This window comes from Herpailurus yagouaroundi, unplaced genomic scaffold (assembly GCF_014898765.1).
Source record: "Herpailurus yagouaroundi ecotype Mexico unplaced genomic scaffold, PumYag 164, whole genome shotgun sequence".
Lineage (NCBI taxonomy): Eukaryota > Metazoa > Chordata > Mammalia > Carnivora > Felidae > Herpailurus > Herpailurus yagouaroundi.
In genome coordinates, this window is record NW_024412405.1 from 520994 (window position 1) to 534859 (window position 13866).

Genomic DNA, 13866 nt, shown 5'->3' on the forward strand with positions numbered 1-13866 from the left:
GAGCCCCTAGTCCTTCAGACCCCGCAGGCATGGCCCCAGAAGCTTGAGAGGAGAAGGGTGAAGAAGCCATGAACTCCTGTCCCCAAAGTGTTGCCGGCAGCCTGTAAGACGCTGCAAAGAGGGCTCACCCTCAAATGCCCCGCACGTGGCTCCCTATGTCTGTGTCCAGGTTCCTGTGGCGGAGCGAGGGCATCCAAGGTCAGGCAGCCTCCAGGACACCAGTCACTAGTGAGACCTGCAGAGGGGACGTGGGGTCCAGCAGGCCCCGCACCCTCCACCCGCTTCTCAGGCGTTTGCTGTGGACGTCGGCAGGTTTCCTCCCGATGACCTCCGGGTCCCCAGTCCAGGACTTCGGAGTACCGTGCCTGGAGGCCTAGGGTCCCTCCTCCCCCGCCCCTCCCAGGCTGGTCTGGGGGGCACAGGCCACCTCAGCTTCTGTGTGACAAGGTGAGAGGCTGGACACACCCCGTCAGGGCCCCCAATGTCCAGACCCGCAGCAGAAGCAAAGCAGGAGAGGAGGGAGGACCCAGCCGGGACCCCATCACAGGACCCCAGCACAGGACGACAGGCTCCCTATGGACCAGGCACCTGCGGGTTCCTGGTAGTTCCATTAGTTCAGCTGACGTTTTTACACCACGTTCCAGTGTTGCAGGGTCTCATCTCTGTCTGTGTGTCTGCATGTCTGTATGTGTCTGTCTGTGTGTCTGTGTGTGTCTATATGTGTGTCTCTGTGTGTGTCTGTGTGTGTCTGTGTGTGTGTGCCTGTATGTCTGTATATGTGTCTGCATGTGTGTCTGTGTATCTGCATGTCTATGTGTGTCTATATTTGTGTCTGTGTGTGTGTCTCTGTGTGTCCTTCTGTCTCTGTGTGCGTCTGTGTGTCCGTGTGCACACACATGGAGGCAGGTGGACAGTTTGCACACCGCTCTCAGCCCCCCCGCCCCCTGCCTCTGGGGCTGTGTGGATGGCTGGGCTGATATTGAACTTGATGATCTGTGCATCTGTCTGGGTGAGGAGAAGCCAGCAACTCACCATCAGTGGGAAAATAGGAAAAGCTGACTCACTCTGGGGCATTTTTTGGACATCACAGGAAGCCAACGTGGTGATGGGTGGAGGTAATGGTGCAGCCACTGTAACGATTGGATCCCACCCCTCAAGTTGAACAAACCATTTACAGATGAAATGGCGCTATCTGGTAATTGTTCCAAAATAATACAGGAAGGGAAGAAATGGGTGAGAGATAACTGGCCATGAGATTCATTGGGCTCTAGGGCCTACTTTTGTATATGTTTAATTTTTTTTAATGTTTATTTATTACTGAGAAAGAGAGAGAGTGCCAGCAGGGGAGGGGCAGAGAGAAAGGGAGACACAGAATTGGAAGCAGGCTCCAGGCTTTGAGCTGTCAGCACACAGCCTGATATGGGTCTTGAACACACGAACCGTGAGATCATGACCTGAGCTGAAATCAAGGGGTCAGATGCTAAACTGACTGAGCCGCCCAGGTGCCCCTAAATTTCTTATCGTAAAAAAAACAAAAAGAAATCAAGAAAGAAGAAAGCATTCTTACATATGTGGATGCACTTGAAATGCATTCTCTCTTTCTCTGACATTTTCTCAGCTTGCTATTTACAGACTCCTTTCGAAGCAACCGCACCCGGGGGGTTCAGGAACAGTGAGTGACATTGGCACCACCCCCCCCCCCGCCCCCGGACACCTGCTCCGGGCCAACACTGTACTGAACCTCCTCACACAGGTGTTCCTGGCAGCCCTGGAAATGGGGAAACTGAGGCCCAGAAAGGTCAAGTAAGTTTCCCAAGATCACACCACCCTAGTGGTGGACACAGGTCTCAGTCTCCTTCAACGTGAAGTCAAACGTTACAGTGCGGTGTGCTCACCCTACAAAGTTAGTCCGGAAGAGCCCCTCCTCACCAGGGGAAATGGGGCTGCACAGGGTCACAGATGACTCCCGTCCGCAGGCTCTGGTCTGGGAAGCCGGGGCCCCATCTTGCCAGGCACACAGAAGCTTGCAGATAAGATGGGCCCCACACTGCTCTCTTACTAAAGCCTCCGAAACAGACCTCCAGCATCCAGACTGGACAGGAAGAAACAAAACTATGTCTGTCTGCGGGCGACGTGATCTTACGGATGGAGAGCCCTAAGGGATCCACTTGAAACGATTAAAACAAATGAATGAGTTCCACAGAGCTATAGGATACAAGATCAGCATAGAAAAACTTATTGTATTTTTACACCCATTTAATGGACAATCCAAAAATGAAGTTACGGGAAAAAATCTATTCCTAATACCCTCAAAAAGAATAAAACACTTAGGAATAAACTTAACAAAGGGAGCACGAAACTTAAGACACTTAACAAAACATTGTTGAGGACAACGTAAGAAGATCTAAAAAACTAGGAAAACATCGCAAGTTCATGGGTGAGGATACTTAACATCTCTCAGCCAGATACACTCCCTAAGCTGATGTACAGGTTGAGCAGAATCCAGCTGACCTCTCCGCAGAAACTGGCAAGCTGATTCTAACACTCGTGTGAAATTGCAAAGACAGAGAATAACCAGAACAGTCCTGGAAAAGAGGAACAAAGTAGGAGGACTCGAGTTCTGGTTTCAAAACCCCCTACAAAGCACCAGTGACCGAGACAGCACACATCGACACGAACACTGGCCCGTGGAGGAAAAGCACTGTGGCTGACAAGGCCACCAAGACCATTCGGAGCAACTGGTGCCAGGACAACGGAGCAGCCACCGGCAAAAAGATGGAATGTGGACCCCATCTCACAACATATGCAAACACTGACTCAGAATGGACCAAAGACTTAAACGTAAGTGACGAAACTCAAAAACACAAGGGGTAAATCTTCACAATCTTGGAACTGGCGTGGGACACTTAGACCAAGAGCACAGGCGACAAGAGAGAAAATACACACCTGGGGCTTCCTCGAAACTACAAGCTTCTGTGCTCAAGGGAGACAATATTGGCAAATCACATACCTGACAAAGGACTGGCCTCTGGCCATAAAGGGTCTGACCCCTGAAGGAGAGGAACACAAGTCACCCAGTTTAAACATCTGCAAGGGACCTGAATAGACGTTTGTCTAAAAACAGATGTAGAGAAGGCCAAGAAGGTCACGGAAAGAAGCCCAAGGTCACTAGTCACAGAGGAAATACCACAGTGAGATACCACGACATTCCCACCAGGAGGGCTGGGAAGGGCTGGGGACACTGGAGACCCCGAACGCGCTGGCGGGCATGTAAGACGGTGGCCCCACGACAGCAACTCCACTGCTAGCACCGTGCCCCATGTTCACGCTCGCCTCGAAGCCCAAGGTGGCGGCCTCCCCAGGGACCAGCACTGACGAACGGACACAGAATGTACCCCATCCATTCGCTGGAACATGACTTAGCCATAAAGCACCGCGGTCCTGACACAGGCGGCCACCGGGAAGAACCTGGAAAGCACTATGCTGAGTGACAGATGTGGGCCAGGCCGTACACACAGTCCAGACCGAAAGCAGGTTAGTGGTCGCCCAGGGCTGGACACGGGCGCCGGCAGGGTGGTTTGTTTGAAAGGACGAAATGTCCTCAAACTGGCTGTGGTGGTGGTTGCACACACCCGTTATATGCTAAAGCCACTGCATTTTACACGTTAAAGGGGTGAGTTATGTCTCAATAAAGCTCTTTTTAAAAGGTAAAGAAACAGGCGTCCCCGGACCAAACTGGGTCCTCACCACCCACGTGCCAGCCGCCTGGCCTCCGGCTTCACAGCCGGCTCTGAGCCTTGGGGAAACTGCGTGGAAAAGCAGGTCAGGAGGCTCTCAGCCTGCAGAGCCAGGCAGGAGCACTGACAGAGACCTCAGCAGGACTGGCGATCAGGCAGGGAGGGGTCACAGAGGCAGGGGCGGGTCCGCAGGGGGGGCACAGAGGCAGGGGCGGGGACTCAGGGGGGGCACAGAAACAGGGGCGGGGCCGGAGAGGGGGTGTGGGGGCGCGCACAGAGGCAGGGGCGGGGCCGGAGAGCAGACAGGGAGGGGTCCAGCGGGCAGGGGCGGGGCCGGAGGGGGGGGGCACGGAGGCAGGGGCGGGGCCGGAGACACCAGAGGCCTCAAGGGAAACCGGACCAAGGCCCGGGACCTGGTAACATCCCTGACAGCGGGGTTCCAGCTTCTCCCCACCCCCACCAGGAGGCCCTCTCTATCCAAAAGCAGCGTTTGCTGAAGAGAAGGAGCCTTGTGCTTGACCGCTCCTGGCAGCCCTAAATCCCTGACCTCTCCTGGGGACAGCGACACTTGAATGTGTTAAAGCTTGGGAGCAAATCGCTTTTCCCACTGCAGACTCCTAACCATGGCCCCAGCGGGGGCACAGAAAGACCTTGGCAAGAATCTTCAAGGGCGCCACCTCCAGGGCTCCTTCTGGATTCTGGATGCCTCCCTCCTGCAGGAGATCCACCCAGAGGCCAGGGCTTCAAGGACCCCGAGGGCTGACCCCCCAGATCCCCCTACACTAGCACCAGCCAGGCAAGGACGGTGGGGTCATGCACTGCCTGGGGACCTGGCAGGAGCATGGGGTCCCTCTGTCCCCCTCTTCTTAGCCAGCAGCCCAGGGTGGCAACCCACCCTTCCTCTCCCCCAGACTCAGGGTAAAACACTTCTTTCTGCCAGAATCCAAACCTCTTTGTCATGCTTCCTCCCCGGCCCCATCCCAGGACCACCCTCACTTGGCCAGGCTCCTTCCGCCCCAGGGGCCACTTTCTCATCGCGCAGTTATGACAGCGGCCACCACAGCCAAGCCACAGGCCTTCCCTCTCAGCCAGGGAATGGGGGGCACATGGGGTCATGTACTGCAGCCCCTCACACAGTGGACCCCAGGGCAGGTGACCGCAGATTTGGGAATAAGTAGGATGAAGCCAATGCAGGCAGGCGTTAGAGGTGAGTGGGAACCGGCCATGTGGCCCCAAGCCCCCCTGAACTGCTGTCAGAATTCAACACCAGCCCACAGTGAACTGGCAAAATTAACTGCTTACTCTTGGAGCTGTGTCCCCAAAGCAAACAGATCCCAAATCGAAATCATTGATAAAAACACCGCGTTCGCAAAACCGATCAAGGCTGGCGGTAGTCTACTCCAGGATGTGGGGGACAGGGGTCCACCAGGGACCAGACGTGGGGGACGAGCGTGGGGGCCGGGCAAGGTCTGGACCTCCTCTCTGTCAAGTCTGAGTGAGTTTGGCTCCTCTGGCCTTTGCATCTCCCCCCTCTCCTTGGCCTGCGGGAGCCTATACATCATCCTTTAATTTGCTAACCCCCAACCCACCCCATACCCCAAACTCTTCTTTCTGTGCTTCAACTTCAGCTGCCAGGACCACCATGTGAGGTTGTAGGTTTCACCCTACAACCCTAGAAGCAACTGTCACTTAGACTAATTGTGAAGGACGCCCATAAGCCCTGAGGCCAGAGTTGTACAGTGCACAGCCTGGGGAACCTGGGCCCGGATCCTCGGTTGCTGGATTGGGGCCGGGGGCTTCCCCAGGAATACTAGCTGTAGCCATAACATAACACACTCTTACTGCCCACGTTTGAAAGAAACAACGTACATTCTTACCATCTGCCTCCGGTTCTCCACCAGGTTGATGCCGATAATCCCTAAGAAAGCTCCAAAGCCCAGCTAGAGGGAAATGGAGAAGGTGCCCGGTTAGCACATGGAGGCTTAGAGCTCACAGGGATCAGCAAATCGGAGGCCGCCCCCTCGAAAACATCTTACCAAAGGGGCAAAGTCACCCCTCCCCAACCACCTTCACCACCTAGCGGCCCACAGGCTCATGCCCATCTGGGTGGCGTCTCGGGCTCCACCAAAGCCAGTGGTAGGAATATAAGCCACTGAAATGCAACCCGTTCAAACAATTTAACTCTTGATCACAGAATAGGGCAGCACAGGCCCCTCACCTCCGGCCTGAGGGACAGCCCCTCACGGTTACCCAGAGGGTGAGGGGCCCACCTGCTTTCCCCCAGACCTGGCGGCAGTCCAAGCCAGAGGCTGGCTCCTCAGGGAAGGTGTGGGGACCAGGCGCCCATAGGTGAGCCGGCAGACAGGTAATCATGGGAGGGGAGGAGGTAAAAGCAGGGAAGGAGGCTCCAGCAGGAGGAGGATGCTGAGGGGCGTCTCCCTATCCTGGAGACAGCCTCAGCTCCCGGCCTCCTCACCTCAAAACCAGGGACCCAGGGCCAGGCTGGACCCTCCACTGAGTGTGGTTCCCTCAGCTTGAGCGACGTCGGACAAGGGACAATGGAGGTGAGCGGCTGGGTAGGGGCCCTGCCTGCCCCTGAGTTTGGGAGGCACCTCTGTGGGCGCTCAAGTCCACGGTGTCAAATTTAATGCCCTGAAAGTCTGACCGCCTTATGGCGACAGAAGCCTGTATCTGTAATGGTGAACGGTGCCTGTGGAGACGGACACATGTGCACAGAGGAAGTTTCCACCTGTAACTGAAGAATTCTCAAGGAGGAAAGGTGAACGTTTTCTTCACGTCCAGCTCCACAGCTCAAAACCATCAGAATTCCAGGCCAACATAATGTATTAAGGTGTTTCTGTTAAGTTTCGCCAACTGGCATGCTCTTTCCAAGATGTGCCTCCAGCCGTGGCTTCATCCTGAGAACTGCTGCTGTCATGCCCACGTGGGGCGCGGGGTCTCCTAGGAAGGGACGTTTACCCACATCGTCTTCAGGTGGATTTCATCTGGTCTCCGTAGCTCACCTTCAGAACTGGCCACTGCCCGGGAACCTGGCTCTGCCAGAGGCTTGACCTTTGGGGGGGGGGTGGGTCCTCACAGCCCTGGCCCCATGTCCAGGGGTCCCCCCACAACACCCGGCAGAAAAGTAGGGCCCCAACATATTGGCAGCTCTTAACATTTTACTGATAAAACTTTTTCTGCACAGACCCTATGTGTTTACTCATAAACAGCACATAAGTAGATAATATAGGTTTATAAAACATAGACAAAAAATAAAAATAAAATATTAATATAAAGATGAAGTGGGAGCGCCTGGGTGGCTCAGTCGGTCAAGCATCCGACTCTTGATCTCCGCTCAGGTCATGACCCCAGGGTCGTGGGATCGAGCGCCGTGTCGGGCTCTGTGCTGACACCACGGAGCCTGCTTGAGATTCTCTCTCCCTCTGTCTCTGCCCCTCCCCTGAGCTCTCTTTCCCTCTATCTCTCTTAAAAGAAATAAATAAACTTGAAAAAACATTTTTAATAGAGATAAAGTGAACAATGTATGTGAAATATTTTTAAATATTTAATGTCAAAACCTTTCCATCCTTGCTAAAAATGTTACTAATGTTATTACTAATCTTGATACTTTTAGTGACAGTAATGTGATTAAAAGATCTTCATTAAAAAAGAAAACCTTGATTTAGCATTTTTGACACAGCAGCTCTGGGTTCTGGTGCATTTTAAGGGCCTCATAGCTGATAAAGGCCCCTTCCAGACTCCTGTCCAGTGTATGCCCTTGGAGCAAATTCTACTGCTAACAACAGTGGATGTGAATTCATAGTTCAAAAAAATCTCCCTGATAATTCTGAATCTGGTTGGCCCTTCTTGCCAGATCTGATTAGGCTGTCCCCAATTTGCTGCGTGGCGTTCCTGCCCGAAATATGAAGTTAGCAGTTGGTGACGCCCTCTGCTGCCGCCCCCACAAGATGGAGTGAGGAACACTACCCTCCGCAGGGGGGGTCTTTGCAGGACTCAATTAAAGCTGTGGTCAGAGCGCTGTCTCGGGGCTGGAATCCGGCCGTCAGGGCTGGTCTCTGCACCCCCTCCCGCCCCTGCTCCAGGCCCCCATCAAGACCAGTTGACAGCAACCACCACCCACACAGGGCCCGGGAGGGGACACGGGTGCCTCTGGGGACAGACTCTGCCTGCCACAAGCCCCGACATGGCGCAGCCCTCCCGCACACCCCCAGGGGTGGCCACACTCACAATGACCCCTGGGTAGTATCCCCCCACGGTCACGTTCTCTGTCCTGGTGGTGGCAGCGAGGCCGATGGTCAGGATACAGACGGACGCCACCAGCAGCGACCCCACAAACCAAAGTGAGGTCTTTCTTCTGGCAAACCCTTCTAGAAGGAGGACAAACAGGAACCGTTAGCAAGGGGATGGGCTCAGAGCGGAGCCCAGCAAACAGCACCTGCCTCACCATGCTGCTCTCGGGCCACAGGCTCCGAGGACCCCAGATCACCCGCACGTGCCACCCCCTCTTCCCAGTTGCCCTGTTTCTCTGGGTGGGGACTCGGGGTCTCCCTCGTCACCTGCCAACCCACCTGAAATGTTTCATCCCCGCTCCTTGACATCCGCCTCCCCTGCCCTGCAGCCCCCACTGCAACCAGTGACCCTCACTCCAGCATTTAGCGCCCAGGTCCCAGAACCCCAGACGATGAACCTCATGCGGGCAGATGGGGGTGTGATTTCCCTGCTCCCTGCCACCTGACACCGTGCCTGCAAGCTAGGTGCTCAAGGGTCCATGCCACCAGTCCTCACCTCCAAACCAGCGCCCTCCGAAGCCTTCATCCTGGCAGCCCACACAGCAGAGGTCATGCTCGGCCACTTACTGAGCGCCCACTGTGTGCAGACCCTCCCCCGTCCTCGAACCCCACATGCCTGCCCTGCTCCAGACTGTAGGGGGGCCTTGCACTCAGCAGGCCACTCTGCTCCGTGCAGTGCCACCCAAGCTGTCCCCACCCACCATCCACCCCCAGGACCCTGCTCAGTGTCAAACCCGTGAATGGCTACATCATAAGGGGGGGCAGAAAGGACTCAGGAGCGCATTGGAGGCTGCCACTGCCCACCCGGACACCCATCCCCTTGCCTTTGCTAACAGCCTGTTATTGGATGCAGAAGTGTGAAGGGCGCATCCTACAGCCTCTGCTCCAGCTGTACAGTTACATTCTTGCCAAATAATAGTCCATCTGTCTGTCTGTCTATCCGTCCAAGCAAAGGATGCCCCATAGGCCCGGCAGACATCTCTTAAAGGAGCCTGTCCCTTGCCTTTCTCCCTGTCATCCTTCCCACTGCCTGGAATATGAGCAGAAAGGCAGAGCCCCAGGCAGCCATTTTGGGCCATGAGGGAACCTTGTACACAGAGGCAGCACTTGCAGAATGGCAGAGCAGGAAGACGGCCCTGGTTATTACCTTGGAACTTGAGCAGCAGGATAAAGTCCCTGGACTATGGCTGCTACCTGGGATGTCCCGGGGTTTGTAGGCAAACCTAATTCCAGGTGGCACAGAACTCAAGAAGGCAGCCAGAAAGGAGAACTTGCCATTGCCTGGCCCTCCCTCAAGTCTCGAATTCTGGGTTTCTCATTGCCCTAACTTTCTTCCTTGTGGTGTGTCTCGAGGAGGCAGGGAAGCCCCGTTTACAGCAACCACCCCCCTGCCCCATGCCCCACCAGCAGCAGCCACACCACGGAGACAGTTTGCCGGGAGAGGCCAAGGCAAGACTCCACTCCGAGCCCAACCAGGCTGTTGGCTTGTGTTTTGTTTTATGATGGTTTTTTTAATTTTATTTTTTTTAGAGATAAAGAGAGATGGGGGAGAGGGGACAGAGAGAGAGGGGGAGGGAGAGAGAGAGAGAGAGAGAGAGAGAGAGAGAGAGAGAATCCCAAGCAGGCTCCTCACCATCTGCACAGAGCCCCATGCAGAGCTCGAGCCCACCATCCTGGGATCGTGACCTGAGCTGAGATCAAGAGTCATACACTTAGCCCACTGAGCCACCCAGGCGCCCCAGGCTTTTGCTTTCTGGAAGCTTAGCCATCTTGAGCCCTGTGATTCAGAACCAAATCAGGATGCAAGGAATACAGGTCTTTGCCTGCACTGAAGTTCTTCTGTCAACACTGTGTGTGCTCAGTGGGGGGCCAGCTGCACGCGGGAGTTTGCGCGTGTGCTCTGGAAGGTTTGTGCCTGAATTTACAATTCTGTGGCCCTGCCAGCAATGCTCAACGGCCAGTCAAGTAATGACCAGGTGGTCATGCGCTCAGACATGAACTACACAGACAAAATCACTGTGCAAGCTCAGGCAACACGCTTCTCTTGTGCCGTTTTTCCTAACTGGAGGTATTGCATATCTTACGCCCAAGACCACCAGCCAGATGTCTCAGCGCCTGTTCCCGCCACAGCACAACAACCCCCGGGGCCTTGTCCCTTAGCCCCTCAGTGGCACCAATGGCATCTGCCTGCAGGAACATCGTCAGATCCACTAGTGACACTCGGACACGCTGATGACAGCGGAGCAAAAAGCTAAACACGTCTCCTTCGGGATGGTGGTCATCCCCCTGAGGCCCATTCCGTCATGGTCTCCCGAGTCCGACTTTCCCTCCAAGGCTCAGACCCTCGAGATGCTGTCACCCCACGGCATTGCGGGGACAGTTAACGGGAGGCCGAGGACAGCGGCCCCACTCGTGCAGGGCGCCAGAAAGCGTGGCTCCGGCCAGCTGTGGTGTCTGGACTCGAGAGAGGCAGAATCCTGACCTTATAAATACAGGAGATGGCATAAAAACAAGGGAATGAGAAATAAACTCAAGAAGAAGGCAGGACATCTTTACAATTACCCTACAACACATTATTAGATCAGGTTTCAGAGACGAAAGGGTTGTGCACTACCGGAAGCCCCCAGTGCCCCGTGGACCACCCCTGGATCCTCCTACCCATCAGCAGGGCCGTTAGTATGTGTGGTTACAAATGGCGCGGGGCGCCTGGGTGGCGCAGTCGGTTAAGCGTCCAACTTCAGCCAGGTCACGATCTCGCGGTCCGGGAGTTCGAGCCCCGCGTCAGGCTCTGGGCTGATGGCTCGGAGCCTGGAGCCTGTTTCCGATTCTGTGTCTTCCTCTCTCTCTGCCCCTCCCCCGTTCATGCTCTGTCTCTCTCTGTCCCAAAAATAAACATTGAAAAAAAAAATTAAAAAAAAAAAAAAAACAAATGGCGCACCCTCAAGACAAACATCTGTCCAGTCTGCCACACCCAGGCAGCCTCCCGGACCGGCCGTGTGGTCTCGAGCTGCCCAGAGGAGAAGCCCGTGGGGTGGGGGCTGTCTGGCCCGTCTGCCGCTGGAGCCTGTGCCTGGCTCAGACAGGCAGATCTGGAGGCACCAACCTCAGCTTCCCGATCTGGAAAGTGGAGACGATGGCAACACCTGCGTTAGCCACCTCCTAAGGGCCGTGCGGCCCCAGCGCGAGGACCTCGGGGAAAGCCCCCCCACTCCCCACTGAGGTGAGCAGAGTGAATCCATCAGCCAGGGCGGAGGGAACAGTAGCACAGTCCCGGCTCTAAGCCGGCTCACCAGCTTGAGGGGAAGGCCACCAGCCATCTCTGCGTGGTGCTCACGTCTTTCCCTGCCTGTGTGTCCATCCCTCCTAGAGCATCTGAGCCACGTAGGCCCTCCCTTGCCCCGCACCCCAGCCCCAGCCCTCTCCCCAACCATGGCTCCCGTGGCAGTCTGGCCATGTCTAGACTGGATGGGCTGCAGTTCCCGTCACCAAGACGGTGTCGGGGGTGGGGGGAGCGCTTGGAAGCCCCCCCGTCACCGCCTCCCTGCCAGCAGGGCCTTGGTGTCCCAGGGAGAAGAATGTGCTCACTTCCTCACGTGGGGACACCCAGTCACAGAGGCAAAGAGATGCCCCTGTAACTAGACCCAGGCAGAATGGCGTGACTCAGCCATCAGCTTCCCACTGTCTGCTTTGGCATCTGACACACACCAGGGCGCTGACTGCAGAAACATGAACTAGGAAATACCTATGAGGCCACCCCGGCCACACTAAGGTTTAGAATTTTTAAGTAAGAGACCAACTCCTGGTATTACTTTCTTAGTTTATGATTTCTCATCAGAAGAACCAACTAAGTCCAAACTGTTTTAAACCATCACGTCCCATTAGCGTAATATGTGATGATGGCTAGTTAGACCATTGCGTCCCGCTAGTGTAATACATGATGACGGTTAGTTAAGAACAGGCATCATTACCATCACTAGTGAGAAACCTGTCTGGAGGACGAAACGCATGGGAATCAGTCTGCCGCAGAGCACTGTGCCTTGCAGACGGAGGTGCAGGGCCGTTCTTTCAAGAAGCCAGATTCCTTGGCTATTATTCAAAACTCAAACACCACTAACTCATCTGGTTTTTAGTAAGACTTTCCAAAGATGCTGGAGGCAGCAGAAGCCACTGGGTGTGTGTGGGTGGGGGGGACGGGATCACCCATGGGGGGGAAACAGCAGGAGGTGGCTGGTGTCCCCCACGCCCCCAGCGTCTCAGGGAGTCCTCCTTTCTTTTCTTTCCAAACCTTCCCCTCCCCCCTCAGGAAAACACACCCGCATCCTTCCAGGCCTGGGGCCTGTCCAGATGCATCTGGGCTTGGTCCGGCCAATCAAAGAACCCGGGGTTTCAGGACTCGTGGGCCAGAGGATGCAGGGGATTGGAACGGAGCTGCACCAAACCATGAGAAGAAGCCACTGGTTGTTGAAACAAGTTCTAGAAATGTGTGCAGGCTGAGCTAGGGCAGGGGAGGCTGAGGGCAGTGTGGGTGTCAGCTGGGAAGTGGGAGCCTGCTGTCTGTGGTAACGGACGTGGGAACAGACAGGGGAGACCCAGAAGCTGAGACAGGCAAGCAGGGAGAAAGGGCAGAGCCTGGCCAGGAGAGAACCCCTGTCAGGACAAGGTCCCAAAGGTGAAGCCCCAGGGTTGCTGGAAGGAGCTGTGGACCTGGCCTTTACCCCCCCAACCCCCACCCCAGCCCACGACCTGCCTGCATGCTGGTACCCCCTCACCTGTGTTGTCCAGCAGGGCCAGGGGCCCAGGCACCGGCGGCTGCATCTCGGGGGAGAGCACTGGCTCTGTCTGGCTGTGGATCAGTGAGGATCAGTGTCCAGGAGCACCGCCCCTTCTCTGTGCTCAGACCGCCTCCTTCCCACCTGCGCTCCCTCCCTCCCCCCTCCTCCCACTGGTCCTGCATGTGTGTCTTGTTGGGGGGGGGGGTTGCTGAGGGCCTGAGGCAGACCCACTGGATTTCTGGTCCCCCTGGATTTCTGGTCGGTGCACACAGGTCACAGGCTGCAGAGGGGAGGGATGCAGGGAGGCCACACTCAGCCCCCTGTTGGCCCACCTGCCCCAAGAGGGCTCCTGGGGGCAGCAGGGACCCACTTCTGCTCTTGCCCAGGGGTGAGCTCTGGAATGAATGAATGAATGAATGAACGACGCATAGGCGCTGCAGGCTCCTGTCACGCCCCCACCCATTCACCTTGGCCTGCATCACACTGCTGCAGAGTGAGTGAAATCTCCAGGTCGGATGGGAGCTGCTGGAGGAAGGGGTCCCAGGACCCAGTGCTTCACATGGCGGTGAGGAAACAGTCTTGTAAAGACCATTCATGCCATTTTCAAATGGTCCCAGCAGGAGTGAGAGGCACCCAGCCTCCCCGGGAATTAGGAGAAGGTCATCAAAAACAACTGCGTGTCGGGGCACCTGGGTGGCTCAGTCGGTTGAGCGTCTGACTTCAGCTCAGGTCATGATCTCACGGTCTGTGAGTTCGAGCCCTGCGTCGGGCTCTGTGCTGATGGCTCAGAGCCTGGAGCCTGCTTCGGATCTGTGTCTCCCTCTCTCTGCCCCTCCCCTGCTCATGCTCTGTCTCTGTCTCTTTCTCTCTCAAAACTAAATAAACATTAAAAAAACAAAACAAAACAAAAAAACAAAAAAACAACCGTGTGCCTTTTCACTCCCATGTTGTTGGCAAATTGTTGACCGTCAGGCAGGAACTTCGCAGTAACACCGAGTAACATGGACAGGACGTGGGGCAAGGACCCTCGTTCCCTGCTGCTGCACT

General features: G+C 55.6%; 1 protein-coding gene across 1 annotated transcript in view; it reads right to left on the reverse strand.

The window, feature by feature from the left end:
- TMEM255B (transmembrane protein 255B) overlaps positions 1-12883 on the reverse strand; it is a 39677-nt gene extending 26794 nt beyond the window's left edge. Inside the window, exons 1-3 of the mRNA XM_040486994.1 lie at positions 12817-12883; positions 7986-8122; positions 5615-5677 (exon numbers count right to left, since the gene is read on the reverse strand). Coding sequence (XP_040342928.1) covers positions 5615-5677; positions 7986-8122; positions 12817-12862 — 246 coding nt within the window. The 5' untranslated portion in view covers positions 12863-12883. The remainder of the gene's footprint in view (positions 1-5614; positions 5678-7985; positions 8123-12816) is intronic.
- Between the last annotated feature and the right edge of the window lie 983 nt (positions 12884-13866).